Source organism: Rutidosis leptorrhynchoides, chromosome 2 (assembly GCF_046630445.1).
Source record: "Rutidosis leptorrhynchoides isolate AG116_Rl617_1_P2 chromosome 2, CSIRO_AGI_Rlap_v1, whole genome shotgun sequence".
Lineage (NCBI taxonomy): Eukaryota > Viridiplantae > Streptophyta > Magnoliopsida > Asterales > Asteraceae > Rutidosis > Rutidosis leptorrhynchoides.
Window position 1 is genome coordinate 341,548,258 of NC_092334.1, and position 18,436 is coordinate 341,566,693.

The 18,436-nt window shown below is 34.7% G+C and overlaps 1 protein-coding gene and 1 non-coding gene across 2 annotated transcripts; both read right to left on the reverse strand.

The window, feature by feature from the left end:
- Positions 1 to 6,838: 6,838 nt before the first annotated feature.
- Positions 6,839 to 8,377, reverse strand: LOC139888868 (transcription factor MYB56-like). Its single transcript, XM_071871851.1, has 5 exons — positions 8,352 to 8,377; positions 8,155 to 8,238; positions 7,908 to 8,056; positions 7,060 to 7,431; positions 6,839 to 6,978 (listed from the first exon to the last, which is right to left on the reverse strand). The coding sequence occupies exons 1-5, from the start codon at positions 8,375 to 8,377 to the stop codon at positions 6,839 to 6,841; spliced, it is 771 nt and encodes a 256-aa protein (XP_071727952.1).
- Positions 8,378 to 13,954: 5,577 nt separating this feature from the next.
- Positions 13,955 to 14,061, reverse strand: LOC139894746 (small nucleolar RNA R71). Its single transcript, XR_011775231.1, has one exon. It is a non-coding gene; the product is annotated as a small nucleolar RNA R71 (small nucleolar RNA).
- Positions 14,062 to 18,436: the final 4,375 nt, after the last annotated feature.

An 18,436-nucleotide genomic window follows, 5' to 3' on the forward strand; every position in this document is an offset into this window, starting at 1 on the left:
TCCTCATAATTTTCAATCTAATGATCTGCGAGATCTGTGTTCTAAGTATGGAAGGGTGACCGATGTCTATGTTGCTCGTAAATTGACGAAGAATGGAAGGCGATTTGCATTTGTTAGATTCCTAAACGTATCTTCAATCAAAGAAATTGAAAAATCGATCTCCTCGATCTGGTTAGGTAATTTTCACCTTTTCGCTTCTTTGGCTAGATTTGATAAATCGAATCCTAAAATTAATTCTGATCGTTATGGCAATCATGAACCGGCTGTGAAACCGAAGGTTTATGATTCTGCTACTAAAGTTAAATTGCATGATTTTTCATACGCCTCTGTAGTGGGTGGTTCTAAACCTACTCATCAATTACACCCACTGAAGCGAATTAATATTGAAGATGATGAGTTAATTTCAATGGAAAATTCGAATTTAATCTTGTTTGGGAAGGCTTCCTTTCCTCCTCAAATTCCTTTTCTTAATCGCATTTGGCATGAGGAAGGCTTTGATTCTCTTAATGTGCAGTACATGGGGGGGGGGACTTGGTTATGGATTGAACATCCGAATGTTGAATCTCGTACCAACTTCATGAAGAATCTTCTTGTTCGTAATTCGCTTTCTGAGATATGCCCTTATTCGGACTCTTTCACTATTAAGGAACGATCTATATGGCTTGAAATTTCTGGATCACTAGCTGTAGCGTGGAACTACGATGTGTTCAATAAAGTAGCTTTTCATTTTGGCAAGGTTCTCTTTCAAGATTCTGAGTTGGAAGATAAAAAAAGTATTGGAAAGGTGTGTATCCTTACTACTTCACTTGATCCAATTCATGAACGAGTGATCATAACTGTGAAAAAGAAAGATTATGTTGTTCTTGTCAAAGAAGTAGGGGATTGGAGTCCATCAATTTTGAAGGTTATTAACGAATCGATGTTTGATAAATCTGAAGATAGGTCCCATGTTAATGATCTTCATTCTGATTCTTCAAGCCATGAATCACTGGAAGAAGGAGAATTTGTTAAAGACTCGTATTGTGACCCTAATACGAATCCTCCATTCTTTGAAGAACATAAAGAAGAAGAATTGGTTAACATAGGTAACGTATGTAAACCTGATAAAGTTCCCACTAATGGTGAGTACCCTATTCAGGATTATTCGGTGAACAAAGATGATCACAACGGGGAGACCAATGGCGACTCACCTTGTGCTAAAGATACTGTTGATCCCAATGAACAGGCGCAATGCTCTTCTTCTCTGTCTAAACCTCCGGGTTTTAATGGGGTACATTTTTCATCCCCGAGAGTCTCTAATAATACACAGCATCCACAATCTGTATCGTCTAGTATCGATAATTATCAGAACAAGAACCATTCAGAATCTGATTTGGCTGATCATATAGATAAGATAATCTCGGTTGGTATGACACTTGGTTATGATATGAATGGTAGTCAAGCAGATTTGAAGAGTATGTTGACTAGAATGGGTGTGTACAAACCTGTTTAATGAATATTCTTTCTATCAACATTGGAGGAGGAGCGAGTTATAATAATAAGCAAAAATGGATTCGTAATATTTGCAACAAGTACAAAATTAATGTCCTGGGTGTACAGGAAACTAAATTAACACGTTTGGATTTGTTTATCGTTAAGTCTCTCTGGGGTAATAATTCTTTTGAGGTTGCTACCACATGCTCCAGAGGAAGATCTGGTGGCATTCTTTCTGTTTGGGATCCTTCTTGCTTCATAAAGAAACGTATCATCTCTTATGAAAACGTTTTGATTGTAGAGGGTTGTAGGCATAATTGTTCCACTCGTTGTTTTCTGGTTAATGTTTATGCTCCGCAGGAAAGATCAAAAAAAGCTAGGCTTTGGTCTCTTTTGTCCGAGTTCATCTTTAATAATCAAGGGAAATACGCTATTTTTGGTGATTTTAACGTGGTTCGGGATGCTCATGAACGGCAAGGATCCATTTTTTGTCCTTTATCGGCTAATGAATTTAATCATTTCATTACATCTTCTGGATTGGTGGACATTTCTTTGGGTGGTCGGGCTTTTACTAGATTTAGTAAATCGTGTGATAGCCGAGCAAAGCTTGATCGTTTTCTTTTATCTAATTCATTTTCTGAGGCATATCCGGATATGGTTGGGCGTATTCTTCCAAATTTGTGGTCAGACCATTGCCCGATTGTGCTTTTTAACGAACACTTGGATTATGGGCCTACTCCTTTTAAGCTATTTGCTTCTTGGTTTTCGATTAAAGGATTTGAAGATGTTGTGAAGAGAGCTTGGAATGATCCTATTCTGTTGAACTCTTGTGTTGATAGCAACCCTTTTATAGCTTTTAAAAACAAACTTAAGTTTGTCAAGAAGCAATTAAAGACATTGTACAGCAACTACCACAATTCGTATGGTGCTAGAAAAAAGTACCTGTTAGAATCTCTAGATATGATCGATACTAATTTGGTGAATGGAGGAAACTATATAACTCTTTCTTATGAGAGGGTTAATATCCTTAATGAACTTGCTTTTATCGAAAAAGGAGATTCTCGCAATGCGGCTCAGAAAAATAAAAAGTTATGGAATCGTTACGGGGATGAGAATTCATCCTTTTTTCATACTTCAATCAAACGCCATAGGAAAAACGTTGCTATCTCGGGTGTTCTTGCTAATGGAGAATGGTTAACCTCTCCACCGATTGTGAAAAATACATTCCTTACTTTCTTTAAAGAAAAATTTTGTTATGCTCGAACTGTTAAATTGGATCATCCTAGTACAAATCTGAGTCCTCTCCCTACTCATATAGTTACTGATTTGGAACAGCCTTTTACGGATTTCGAAATTAAGAAAGCAGTGTGGGATTGTGGTGATGATAAAGCCCCTGGTCCCGATGGGTTTTCATTTCGTTTCATCAAGTTTTTCTGGGAGCTTGTCAAAGTCGATGTGTGCGCCTTCATTCATAACTTTCATGCTACAGGTTTCATTCCAAAGGGATGTAACTCCTCTTTTTTCACATTGATCCCTAAGGTTGATAATCCTCTTTTCGTTAAAGACTTTCGTCCTATTAGCCTTATCGGGATTCAATACAAAATCCTTGCTAAATTACTGGCAAACGGCTTAGCAAAGGTTATTGATGGGATTATTAGTCGGGAACAATCGGCCTTTATTAAGGGTCGTCAAATTCTTGATGGCCCTTTGATGATTAATGAAACCATCAATTGGTGTAAGCAAAAAAAGAAAAAAGCAATGCTTCTTAAAGTTGATTTTGAAAAAGCTTTTGACTCGATTAGTTGGGATTTCTTGGTCGACATGCTTTCTCATCTGGGTTTTGGCCATAGGTGGATTATGTGGATCAAAGGATGCCTTAATTCTTCTTTTGCTTCGGTGTTGGTTAATGGATGCCCGACGGAGGAATTCAAAATCGGTCGAGGGCTTCGTCAAGGTGATCCTTTGTCTCCTTTTCTATTTCTAATTTGTATGGAAGGTTTACATGTGGCTATGATGGATGCTATAGAGCATAATATTTACAAGGGTCTTTCCGTGGGTGGTGATGATAATGCAGTCCTCATGTCTCACTGTTTTTTTGCTGACGACGCACTCTTTATCGGTGAATGGAGTGATGATAATTTTCGAAATCTCATCACTATTCTTGAATGCTTTTTCTTGGTCTCTGGTCTTCAAATTAATGTTCATAAATCAAACGTTCTTGGTATCGGTATTCCATTGGATGAAATTAATAGATTGGCGGGTACTTTTGGTTGCAAACCTGCTTTTTTCCCTTTCACATACTTAGGCATCCCCATTGGCGCCAATATGAACCTCATTGACAATTGGAAACCGATCATTTCAAAAGTTTAAAAATGTCTTGCAACGTGGAAAGTGAATCTCCTTACTCATGGCGGTCGTTTAACTCTTATTAAATCGGTCCTAGGCGCTCTTGGGACCTATTTCTTTTCTATCTTTAAAGTGCCTAAAGGAGTGCTCAAGTACCTAGAATCTCTTCGAGCGACTTTCCTATGGGGAGGCTCAAAGGAGGATCGAAAAATACATTGGATTAAATGGGATGATATTCTCAAGGCTAAAGAAAAAGGTGGCCTCGGGGTTGTTAGTTTAGAATCTCTCAATAAAGCTCTTCTATACAAATGGCGTTGGAGATATCTTATGTGTAGAGATTGGCTTTGGGTAAAAGTGATCAAATCTATTCACGGCATTCAACTAGATGGTTATTCCCCTCCTGTTAACAATGTTTATGGTGGAACATGGGCTGTTATTAATCGAGTTATTCTTGACATTCATGATAGTTTTCCCTCTGTTAATAATGTGTTGTCTCTTAAAATAGGTAACGGAGTAGACACATCCTTCTGGTACGACAAATGGATAAACGATATCCCTTTGAGGACCAAATTTCCTCGTTTATTTGCTTTAGAAACGTCTAAATTTTGCAAGGTTGGTGATCGTCATCATAATCAGGAGTGGATATGGGCTTAGCGCAGGAATGTTCGATCAGGTTTAGAAAACCAACAGCTGATCGACCTTTGTGCTGCTACTGATGGTGTTACTTTCTCGAAAAAACCAGACAAATGGGTTTGCAACTTGACTCCTGAAGGTTATTTTTCTGTTAGCAAATTTCGAAGGGTGTTAGATGATTCTGATGCTTGTTCTCGTACTTTTCAATGGTGCAATTTGCTTCCTCCAAAAGTGAATTTTTTTTCTTTGGCGTGCTAGACATAACAAGCTCCCAGATAAATGTAATTTATTGGATAGGGGCGTTGTGGTTCAAAACCTTTTATGCTCGTCTTGCTCGTTACAGGTTGAAGACTTTCCCCACATCTTCTTCGAATGTGAAATTGCTACTTGCGTCTGGGCATACATCGCTTCCTGGACTGGAGTTGATATTCCAAAATGGCAAACTTTTGATGATACGTGGCAATGGTTAACAGTCTCTCTTAAAGATCCGAAAGAATCCTTGGTTATCAAAGTTATCTGCTTTGCAACTATGTGGACCTTGTGGCGATTCAGGAACGGGGTCATTTACAAGCCAAACAAATTTAAGAAGTGTCATATTATAGATACTATTGTTTTATCGTCCTTTGATTGGCTTTCTTCCCGTTATAAGAAAGTTAATCTTAATTGGAATGTTTGGTTATATAATCCTTTAATGTCGGTGTGATTCTCTAGCTTCTTGCTAGTTTTAATAAAATTTCCAAGCTGTTAAAAAAAAAATAAAAAAAAAAAAAATAAGCTGCTATCTTCCACAAGGGAGGTCAGGGGTACGACCTTCGTGTGCTAGAAAATATATTTTTTGAGGTTACCTACCCATTTCATGAGCCTAGGAGATATCGGACGTCTTGCGTTCGAGCCTCACTCGAGGAGTTTTACCACACGCGATGCCCGTATGTATTCATCGTGGGGGGGTTCCTCATGCGGGGAGGTAGGACTGTAATGGTTCGTCCTAGTAAACGATCAGGTGGATGAGTTCTGACATCGCATTCGGGCTCCAGTCAACGACTCCTAACCAAACATGTCATTAGAAGAACACCTTTTAGAAGTATCATTACGAGCAAATAGAACACCTTTAGAATGGGGGAAGGTAGAACTGCATGAATGCGATGCACCAAAAAATTTGTGGTTCCTAATGGAATAGGTAACAAAGCAACCTTGCACATACTACTACTATATCATTTCCGCCCCCAAGTTAAATTAGTGCTTGTTGTTGCACCAGGAGCCGGAGCCCTTTGACATGGGGTGGGAGGGATTCAAGTCGCTTTGCTTTAGAACTTTAGTTCGTAACAAGGCTGGAAGACCTCCACTTGAATTTGAAACTCAATCGGAGTTCCTTTGCCAGCGTTTCGATCCCCTCGTTCATCCTAGCTCTCCAACTATCTCTCTCAATGTATCTTTCATTTTAGTTACTGATCACAACTAATTATAATACTACGTACAATTTTCTGAATAGATGACCCTCAATGCTTCAATCCTTGATTGAGCACCACAATCTAATTCACGACATCAATTAATTATTCGATCCTTGTTTAACAACCTTCCAGATCCAAATTCCAATCACGTTTGCACGTTTATTGAAGATTAAACAATAGATCGAATCTTTTTTCCCTCAAATTCTCACTCAAACAATTGTCTTTGGTAATACGTTTGATCGTATACCCTGATAAATTTCTAGGATAGTGGATGTCGTTTTTTATTTCATCTTTGGTTTCATATAACTTACTTGAAATGAATTTTTTTTCATTGTTTATATTTTACAATATAAAAAAGTATGCTATATGCGATGTAAATTAAGTAGCTTCTCCCTTCAACAGATTAACATATATATTCATTGAACGGATATTTTCTAAGAGTTGATTTACTCCACTTATATATATTAACAAATACAGTAAAAGTTGTTTGAAGACTTATTTTCAAACATGAGAGATGGCCCACCAACAGAAACATGTAATGTGTGTGTTTGTTTGTTTCTAGAGATTCTGTCTTTTTCCTTTTGTTATTGACCGTGCGTCTTCATGTGTTAGTTTTGAGGATGGGCGTGCACCTTGTATTTTATAAGCCTTGTTTCGCTTGATTTCCTTTCTGTTACTGCACCCACGTACAATTTAAAAGCACGAAGTACCAGCCATTAACAAAATCGTCATTATTCACGGTTGTTGCTCTATACGTAATTATGTAATAAAATCTTGTTATAAACACGTACCATAGTGAATGCGCTTAATTAGCCTTTAGTATTAACACACTAACTTAGATTTTTTAATCTCCTAATTACATTGTTCAATAAAGACTAAAATCCACATTGATGACTACTTATTTGACCATTTTCCATCATAATAGAAAAAGATAGACGTTAATGTCCGACTCCAAGAAAGTCGATAAATGGTGGTGGTGTTGACCAAACAACGTTCGCACAACCGTCTTTACTGTTCGATTTAAAACCTTCGAAAGGATTGATTGCGAGATCATTAGTTGAGAAGGCCTTTCCTAGTACTGCAAAACATAACACACGTGTGATAATTATAATTCACATCAACCTACAACAATTACAAGCATCCAAGAATTTTAAATTACCTGAATTGGGCGATTTTATGCATGAGAGATATGTTCGATCGTGCGAGGGACTATCCTTTCTATCGCTTGCCCTGTCGTTAATTAAAGTGGATTTCCTTTTATAAGTGATGGTACTACCACTACTTACATTTGTGCTATCACCTGAAACATGACAAGAAGAAGAAACATTTCTGTATCTCCTTGCGGTTAAAACGTGCCAATGGTTCTTGATGGCGTTATCTGTTCTTCCTGGAATAAATTTTGCAATTTGTGACCATTGGTTGCCTAACACCGAATGGGCCGCCATTAAAACGGCATCTTCTTCTTTACTAAACACTGTCTTCTTTATTCTTGGATCCAATTGATTAACCCATCTTAATCTGCAACTCTTGCCTGAATTTAATACAACAGTTCATGCAAATTAACAACTTACATAGATAATTAAAAGAACTTTTAAACTATATATTTATATATTTATTCTACAAAATATCTGTTTAATTTACTTCATGAAAGTACCACCTTTCTACTGCACTATTTTATTTCATTTTTTTGTTGCAGACAACTGTTTTATATGTTAAAATTTGATCGTATAAGTTTTGGTTTTGTCGACCGTTAATTGATTTGGCTAACCTATATAGTACTATTACTATTACTATTTACTATACTACTATAAAAGAGCATAAGATAAAAATTATTTTATGAACATTAATTCAGTCAATTGCAGACTTCCATAAATATAAATATCCAAAACTATAATGAATGTGTAACTACAAAACGAAATTAAATAGTTTATTAAATCAAATTTTAAATCAAAGGGAATTATTAAGTGCATTTAACGATATATATGAGATTAACTAATGACACTTAACCTGATCTCCCTGGAAATTTTTCCGATATGAGATTCCAGTTTCTCGGTCCATAAATTGCTACAAGGTCTCTTAACTTAAGGTCCTCATATGGCTTCCAATGTCCTTTCGCCATCTTCTTTCGTGCACAATCATCTTCTCCACCTCCATGACTGTAACAAAAAAAAATGCATTAAATTAAAAACGTAATTAATCTTTAATATTCTTACATCAACTCATGACGAAATTAAATCCGGTTCTTTTTGCATACCCTTTTGCCTTTTCTGCAATCTTTATCATTGAAGAAGAGATGGTTTGATTGTTAAGATCATAAAGTAGATCAGTTGATTGATCACTGTAATTAGCAAATTAAAGTAAAAGTGTTATAAGTTGTCTTTAATTGATAACAAACACACAAAAGTTAGATTTTGAGAATATTGATGCAATGCAAAAGCAAATGAAGATTACCTTGGAGGAAATGAAGGTGGTGGCATGGTAGTTGTTCTAGTTCTTGGAACGATCACTGTCTTTCTTCACCTATTTATAGAAAGGAAATGTGCACACATGCACACACAACACACACGAGAAACGAGAAGACACGTAACGACAAGTTGTAAAGACATGATTTTGTCCAAAAGTTTACCAATGTATACATGAATCAAGGATAACAATATTCATAAAGTTGTTTAAAAGTTGCTACTAATAACTAAATTACACATTAATCTTAATTTGTGTGGTTTTGAATAAAAGCCTAAATATAATCGCTATAAATTAAAGAAGATTCAGTTATATATATTTTTTTACAGAAAAAAGCTATACTCCCTAATTACTATATTGATAGTACACAATTTTATTTTGAATTGTTCCAAATTAATATTTATTTTGATAAATAAATAAAATCGACAAGATAAAGTTCACTAATGCCCTTAATTTTTGCATATAAGAGAAAAATACATGTAGAAAGTAAGAGATAAAACTGTAAAATAGAAAAAAAGTACAAGTAGGTAATGAATTTTCAAACTGTGTTTTTTGTCTAAGGACTATTAATATGGGACGTGGGGAGTATAACAATAAAACCATTCATCAAAATGTTGAAAAACCCTAAAACGTACAATATTACAGCGAAAATGTACGAGCTCGACTAAGCAAAAACCTAACGAAAACTCACAACTATAACAATAGGCTACAAGCATTACGAAACATAAAAACGAAACCAAACAAAGCACAAAAGCAAACCACAACAAGAGGGTATCCAATCTGAACGCCTACGAAGAGATTAGAAACCATCTAAAAAGTGACAAAACAAACGAGAGGCAAACAAAAGATCAGAGACTCAAATGTCTTTGATGAAATGGAGAATTGTTCCCTTTTAGCACCCTCTACCAGCTTCTAGCTCCTTTACTTTTTAGGTTTAACCGATGCCTTGAAAGGATCGTTGGAACTAATGAGAGACTCATCAACCGGAGTTTGGGTTATATTTTAATACTCTTTATGTCCCTATTGAATTGTACACTTATGAATTGCACTTAGTTCAAAAAAGCACAATGATTAAATAGGTAGGCAATCAGATTTCATTCTGACCTACTTAAACTATTTCCGGTTGGCTGAAAATAGAAGTAGACAATTGCATTTTACGTTCCAAAATGAAATAATGGATAATAAATTAGGGACGGGGGGAGTACAATTTGTTTAGTTAATAATCTCCATTTAGCTGAGCAGCTACTAGTTACCGCCCTTTTCTAGGTGTTCGAGAGGTCTCAAGTTCGAATCTCAACTTATGATTTTCATAATGGATATTGCTTTGAATTGGTTATGGAGTCATCTGTGGGTTTATTATAAATGGTGGGTTCCGTCCATATCTAGCAAGGTTCCCTAGAATTTTTCCTTGAGTGCAATATCGTAAAGTTTCATCATAACAAGTGTAGGAAGTGAGCATAACGTGTGACTTCCTGAATGTTATCGGGTGGGTGGCTAAGACCCCACCGTAACTTTAATACCGCCGTTAAAAAAAATATTATTTAGCTTTTCCTTTTTTTTTTTACTGAGAAGCATATGACAATGTAACTAACTAGAGGGGGGGATAGTTACTTAGTTGATTTTTACAAAGTTTTTCGATTAGAACTTGAGATGAGTATAGTGAGATTTGATTTATTTGTTCACAAGTAATATAAATATAAAGATAAGGGATAAGAGAACAAACACGGAGATTTATAGTGGTTCGGGAAGATGTTAACTAATCTTCCTTAATCCACTCCTCAATTCTAACGAATTAAGAGTTTGTTTCACTACGATACTCCAAAGTCAGTGGAGTGTCCGGATACAACACTAGCTCCTCGATAAGCCACAACTTATGAACCCTTACGTCCGTTTGAAGAATTCACACTCACCATATGCTCTTACTGATAGTGCTCTAAATGAACATATATTTAGTATCAATATCCTTCCAATATGTAAAGCTTTTAGTTACTATTGTTCTATTTTTATGTAATAATCGTTTAAATAAATAAGTGCGAAGACAAAAGAAGAAAACGACGATTTGACGACGCAAATCACCAAAAAGCTCAAATGTACAAGATACAATCCAAGTGGTTCAATTTATTGATGAGAAACGCCTAAAAATGACAAGAGTACAAGCCGCGTAACGCAAAGTACAAGATATCTAAGCGTACGAAAAGGCAGTCGAAAATTCAGAACTGAGATATAAACCGAGCATCAACGTACAACTCAACGGAGCTAAAATTACAAGTCAACTATGCACAAGAATATAATATAATATATATATAATTATATAAAATTATATATTATATATTATATATTATAATATTCAGCAGCCCACGTTTAACTCAATTTGGTGAGCTGGAATCCGAAGCTCCGCACTCGCGGAGCTGTAAGGCACAAAAGTACCGCACTCGCGGAGCTGTAAAGTTCAAAGTGAGCCTATAAAAGCTCACGCATTCTGCTCGAATTCTGCACACCTTTTTCTTTTTCTTTCTTTCAATCTATCGATATATATATATATATATATATATATATATATATATATATATATATATATATATATATATATATATATACATATAATTTTAAGTTTAATTTAATAATAATAATAAGGTTATTGTAAGAAATGTTTTACGGGTTTTAAAGTCGGAACTCTGTCCGTGTAACGCTACGCGATAAATAATCACTGTAAGCTATGTTCTTCCTTTTTAAATTAATGTCTCGTAACTAAGTTATTATTATGCTTATTTGAGCTGAAGTAATCATGATGTTGGACTAAAATATTAAGACGGGGTTATTGGATTTTGTATAATAATTAAGGTTTAGACAAAAGACCGACACTTGTGAACGTTGGACTATTGACTACTAATAGGTAGGGGGTATTGTCTAATTGAATGACAACTCATTAGAACCTGTCGAACCTATCTTCAAATTAGTTAATCTAATAATTATTAAAATGATTATGTATGTCCTATTTAGTGACGTTTATACGACATCTTTTACGATCATTTAATTAATTATTCGGGTTGGGTAATTGATTATTCATTCTGATCAAGTGGGTAAATTAATATTCATATCTCATTAAAACAGGGGTGGATTATACGCAGTCGATAACCTGGTGTAATTGTTAACAAAGTATTAAAACCTTGTTACAGTTTGAATCCCTAATTAGTTGGAATATTTGACTTCGGGAATAACGTTAATTTGACGAGCATTTTATAATTATGACCGATGGACTATTATGGACAAAAACCAGATAGGTATTAAATAAACCAGGACAAAGGACAATTAACCCGGGTAATAATAAATTAAAATCAAAACGTCAAACATCATGATTACGGAAGTTTAAATAAGCATAATTCTTTTATTGTATTTCTCATCGTACTTTTATTTCCTGTTATTTTATTATTCGCAATTTTATATATCGTCATTTAAATATTGTTATTTATCCTACGCACTTTAATTATTGTCATTTATCTTTACGCTTAATATTTAAAATCGACAAACCGGTCATTAAACAGTAAAACCCCCTTTTATAATATTACTACTTATATATAATTATATATATTTGTATAAATATAGTTGTTAAAAATATAGTACGTTATCACTAGCTCCCTGTGGAACGAACCGGACTTACTAAAAACTACACTACTCTACGATCAGGTACACTATCTATAGTGTTGTAGCAAGGTTTAGGTATATCCCATAAATAAATAAATAAAACTTGTGTAATTTCGTCGAATTTCGTAATAAACAATAATAGTATTTCGTACACCTCCGCTGCATCATCAAGTTTTTGGCGCCGCTGCCGGGGACTCGGTAAAAACACTATATTTTTGTAAACTATATTTTTGTAAAAATATAAAAATTTAATAAGTGTTAAAAAAATTAAAAATAAAAAAAAATATCTGAAAGTGCCGACCCAATTTGAGCCTGCAATCATCTGAGACTGAATATCTCCGCAGTCGCGGAGCTCTTCTGGCATGAGATACCGCAGTTGCGGAGCCTGCCAGACTGAAACGTTGGACTACATTAATTACGAATTAGGGTTAAATTTATTATTATTATTTAATCTTTAGGGTTTAATTAAAATATTAATTAGTTTAATTCAGTTTTATTTTTAGTTTTAATTAGTATTATTAAGTTTAATAATTATTATAAACTATATAAATTAATACTTTTATAAAATAATAATATAAAAATAATATTTTTATAAAAATAAGTAATTTTATCATTTTTTTGTCTCTTTTTATAAATTGAATATTTTAAACATTTGTATATTTATCGTTCGTAATTAGTTTTAAACTTAGTTTTTACCGTAGTTATTTTATATTTCTAGATCTTTAAGCTTTGCCGTAAAATCCCTTAAATGCTTTTTCTTTAGAATTAAAATTTAGGCGCTTTAGAATTTTGCGACGCCGTTTATATATTTTAGTGTCTTTTAAGTTATTGCCGTTTTAGATATAGAATTCCTTTTAAGTTTTAATACCTTTAGGCGTAACTTTTTAGAGTTAGTTTTTAGACTTTTAAGTTTCAACGTTTATCTTTCTTTTTATTATTTTTCAACTTTTTATTTTTCGACGTTTGTTTTTTGACCTCTTATTTTTCGACGCGCTTTTTCTTTCTCATTTCTACGCTCTAGTTTTTAGGACATAGATTTTTATCTTCTTTGAATTTCGACAAAAAATTATTTTAAGCGGTTAAATTGATAGACATCCAAAATTTTCTGGTTCGTAGTAATAGTTGGATTTGTTAGTGGCGAGTTGTGGACTTTCGATTTAAAGGGTCCTGGCTACCTGCTGCATCTATTGGCTATTCGAAACGTGGGCAAAATCAGAAAAGTCTATTAATTTGATAACTTATATAATTTTTATCTTTATAACTAATAGGATATTCAGTGAATGCACCGAGCAAAACGTTCACCACCTTTCATACGTTCACCACCTGTAACTCGATCAAGACATCTAGCCAATATTGTCGCCGTTGATTTTTCTTTAGAATCATCATCTAGTCGAACAAGAACTCCAATTCAAATTTTCGATAATCCGTTTTTTGAAACCGACTTCACAATTGAGAACCCGGAGGATATTCAAGGACAATTCCAAGATCCTGAACCACTAATCATTCCTCCTGAACTACAAACCGTTAAATCAGAATCCTCTAGTAATTCATATTCAACAAATTCAATTATGGAAGTAACGGAACCTCTAAGTATGGAAGACCGAATGAGAGCCACACGCACGGGCCAAGGTCACGCCATTATTAAGCCAGATGTTAATGAACCAGATTATGAAATCAAGGGACAAATCCTACACATGGTAACTAATCAATGCCAATATAGTGGTACGCCAAAAGAAGATCCAAACGAACATCTTCGAACCTTTAATAGGATTTGTACTCTATTCAAAATCAGAGAAGTTGAGGATGAACAGATCTATCTCATGTTGTTTCCTTGGACTTTAAAGGGAGAAGCCAAAGATTGGTTAGAATCGTTACCTGAAGGGGAGATTGACACATGGGATGTTTTAGTTGAGAAATTTCTTAAAAGATTCTTTCCGGCATCTAAAGCCGTGAGACTTCAAGGAGAAATTTTTACGTTCGCGCAAAAGCCAAATGAAACATTATATGAGGCGTGGACAAGATTCGAAAAGTTGTTGAGAGGATGTCCTCAGCATGGTTTAGATACTTATCAAATAGTACAAATATTCTACCAAGGTGTCGACGTTGCTACACGAAAAGACATCGACACAGCAGCTGGTGGTTCCATTATGAAGAAAACCGCAACTGAAGCTCACAAAATTATTGATAACACAACCTCCCACTCTCATGAGTGGCATCAGGAAAAAGATATTTTTCGTTCATCTAAAGCGGCTAGAGCCGATTCTAGCCATGACTTTGATTCCGTTTCCGCAAAAATAGATGCTTTCGAAAGACGAATGGAAAAGATGACTAAAGATATTCACGCAATACGAATCAGTTGTGAGTAATGCGGTGGACCACACTTAATGAAAGATTGTCACATTGAACAAACGATGGAACAACGAGAGAATGTTTCCTACATGAACCAAAGGCCCGGAAATAATTATCAAAATAATTATCAACCGCCAAGGCCAAACTTTAATCGAAATCAAAACATTCTTTACAATCCAAATGGACCCAACAATAACTCGTATAACCAACAAGGTCCGAATAACCAACCAACTCAAAACAACACTTTCAATCAACAAAGACCTGGTTTGTATAAACCACCACAACAAATCGAAGAGAAAAAGCCAAATTCGGAAGAAATGATGGCAAAACTAATTGAATCTCAAACACAATTTATTGCATCTCAAACCCAAACAAATGAGAGGTTTGATCAGTCATTAAGAACTCAACAAGCTTCCATTTTGAATCTTGAAAAACACGTAGGTACTCTTGCTAACATGATGAGTGAGAGGGAACAAGGAAAGCTACCGAGTGATACTGAAGTAAATCCTCGGAATGAGAATGTTAATATGGTATCAACGAATTCTGAAAAACTAGCATCAGAAGATGGGAAGGTTTTCGATGTGAGTAACAATGAAGAAGTTACAACACCACCACCACCACCCGAGTATGTAAAGCCAGTGGTGACACCAAACAGACCACCCATCCCGTTTCCAAGAAAAGGAGTTGAGTATGAGCAAGTGATAATTAATAAAGTTTGTGATACCTTTGGAAAAAAGAAGGAGAATAAGAAGGTACAAGAAACAAAAACCATAAAAATAAACCCGGTGAAGACAGTTCCACCAAAACTTCCACCAAGGTTGGGTGATCCGGGTGAATTTATTGTTCCTTGTCTACTTAGTGATTGTGTCATGTGTGATGCACTAGCAGATTTAGGTGCGAGTGTGAGTGTTATGCCTCTTTCATTATATAAGAGATTAGGATTAGGTGAGTTAAGTCCAATGAAAATGAGTGTTCGACTCTTTGATCAAACCATTAGACACCCAGTTGGAATTGCTGACAACCTACCCGTTCAAGTGGGTAATTTAACCTTTTTAGTCGAATTTATTGTCATTGACATAGAAGAGGACTCAAACGTTCTTCTAATTTTAGGTCGACCATTATTAGCGTCCACCGGGGCATTATTTGATGTAAGAGAGGGTAGAATGACACTTAGTAATGATGAAAAATCGATCACCTTTGTGAGTCGAAAGTCTAAATCTCCACCAACCAAAATCGTTGAACCAACAAAAACTATTGGTAAGAACCATGTTGTTTTACCAACTCCAACGGTAGTGCTTAACAATAATAAAACGCCTAAGTGTGGGAAAGATGAAGTAAAACCTAATGATGACTTGATAACAAAGAACTCCATTGTTGATACGAAATTAAATGACTCCGTTATTAACAGTTCAATGAAGAAACTTATTAAACGGATTCGCGATGCTAGAACCAAGGGGAACTTTAAGTTATGTAACCGGTTAGTATCCAATATGTCGCCTAAAGAAAAGGCGAAACTAGTTGAATTTGTGGATATTACACAGGAATCCAACCAATGGCTTAAAGCAAAAGTCACAGATATGCAAGTTGATTATGGTCCAAGAGAAATTGACAATGAAGTTAATCACAATTTCGACACCACAGCTACCTAAGTGTGGGGAGATTCAAATGTTCTAAAAAGAAAATGCTGTCTAAAGTTAGTTGTTCTGTTCTCGTGTAGTTCCGAGAATGGAATCCGATTGGTCTTTTCCACTAGCAGACACTAAAGAACTAGTTTTCTCCCTCCATTCTGAATTTTTGTTTTGTAGGTTTTGTATGAAATTAATATGCTTTTTAAATTTAAGTTTTGTGTGATTTTAAAAACAAAAAACAAAATTTACTTTATTTCACTAAGTTTAAACAAGTGATTTCTAAAATTCGTCGTGAGTTAAAGACTAGGTCATAGAATCGAAATTGCTTTACCCGAGGGCGGGGCGAAAAATTTTGTTATCATTATTTTTAATTTTATTGATCTAAAGTATACCCAAAAAATAAAAAAACTCGAAAATCTTTGTTTTTAAAACAATCGCTTTAAAACGACAATTTTTAAATTTTGTCGAGGGACGGACTAGGTAAACGTACCGAAACTACCTAAAGTAAAAGGAAACAAAATTTTAAAAAAATTATTCATTTAAATTTTTTTAATAAATAAAGGTTTTATAAAAAAAATAATAAAAATATTATGTATATATATGTTTGTAGTTTATCTTATGTAAAACAGGGTAAAACATCGCACTTTCAAAGACTGGCATTAAGTTCGGCAAAAGCTACTAATTTTGACGATAAGACGCAAAACATATGTGAAATTACAACAAAAGGAATGAACGATGAGGCGCGCCATCTATCATTCGACGAGCTTAGTAATTACAAACTGGGTATTTTTAATCACTTTTCTACACTAATCACCCTCATGAATTTATAATTATAGTCTGATTTCTTACAAATGAGGGCATTGCAAGATCTTAAGTGTGGGAAGGGATTAAATTCTTTCGGGTTTTAAACATTTGACTTATACACTTGGTTTAATAGCCACCGTTAAATTTTACTAGTAAAGCAGTAGTTGTATTAGACACTACTGCTCTCTGATAATAAAGAACAGCCCTAGTCTTATATACTGACTACCCACTTCTAGTAAAAATTTTAAATTTTTTTTTCAAATAAATGAATTCAAAATCTTGTTTATACATATTTATGAACAATAAAACTAGGTATTAACACCGAAATTATTGTTACCTCGGAAAGGACATAAATTGAGAAACAACTCAAAACGCTTGAATTCATTTAAAATAGAATAGAAGAGAATAAAAAGGCAAAGAAAGAAATATAAAAGCCAAGTGTGGGAAAAATTTACCAAGTTATTCAAATTACATATCACATATTTTTGTACAAATAATTGAAGGTACTTTTGTTTTGGACGATTTTAATCAGTTTTACCCGATTTACTGTAATATATTTGAAAGAAAGATGGATCTACACGATGAATCAATTCCATCATTAAAAGGAAGTAAAGTCTTCTGAAAAAGACACGCGCTTCTTGATTTAGGTCAGGAAGTTGTCATCCAGACCAGCTGTAGGTTGACGAAAAATATAGAAAAGTCATCTCTAAAATCAGCAGAAAATCCACGGACCTCAGCATCAAACAGGGTCGCCAAGTGGTCAGACTTATCATAACCATGAGAGGATCTGTCTCATAAAATGGGGAGGACGCCATGCAAATTAGCTTGATAAGACTAATGAATCAGACCCCCAGAAAGAATAATCTCCTTAAAAGATCAAGAATCAGCTTTTAAGCCTGATATTACTCAATCCTTGAGATTGACCTTAAAGATTGAGATTTACAAACTCATGGAATTCGATGATATCTAAACTCGAGCTTGAACGAGAAAATATTTTGATCAAATTAAAACCGATTTGTTTTCTGAAAAACCCATTTTCAATGCGTTCATTACCATTGAACGTAAAATCCTAAGAATTCACCGAAATTCATTAGGTCACCTGAACTAAATCGGGTGTCAACCGTAAGAATGGTGGTTGCATAGCATGGTCGAAGACAGGACCTTGTGCCATACTGAAAAAATTATAGGGTGATCTTTACTATTGCTCCTACAAAGGATAGTAATTGCATCCGACACGTTTTTGACCATGATCATCTGCATGTCATGAGACATTGCCTTAACAGTTGCTTGTTCATCGCTTTCCTTTACAACCGAACGGTAGTCTACCGAAAGGTAATATACGAAGCAAGTATACTGGACGTGTTGCTTTCCTAATACAAGGTTCGCAAGTGGGTGACACAAAACCGCAAGTTTTGAGCTAAAATTTTCAAATCTGAAACCCACAAAACCCACAAAAACATTTTTACAAACACAGGTGAAGGGTTATTCCGGAAAATTTGTCTAGGGTAAAATCTAACTTGAATTTTCAAAAGATCAAATGTTTTCATAAAGATCCAATTTCCTTAAAGGATCTAAATTTTTTTAAGTCATGTGGGACTGTAAACCATATCGTTACTATCATTGTTTATACCGCCGTATTAAAATCACTGTTGT

Coding starts and splice junctions, on each gene's coding strand:
- LOC139888868 (XM_071871851.1), bottom strand. CDS start 8,377: ATGCCACCACCTTCATTTCCTCCAAG. Junction 8,239..8,351: donor CCACCTTCATTTCCTCCAAG/GTAATCTTCATT, acceptor TGCTAATTACAG/TGATCAATCAACTGATCTAC. Junction 8,057..8,154: donor ATTGCAGAAAAGGCAAAAGG/GTATGCAAAAAG, acceptor TTTTTGTTACAG/TCATGGAGGTGGAGAAGATG.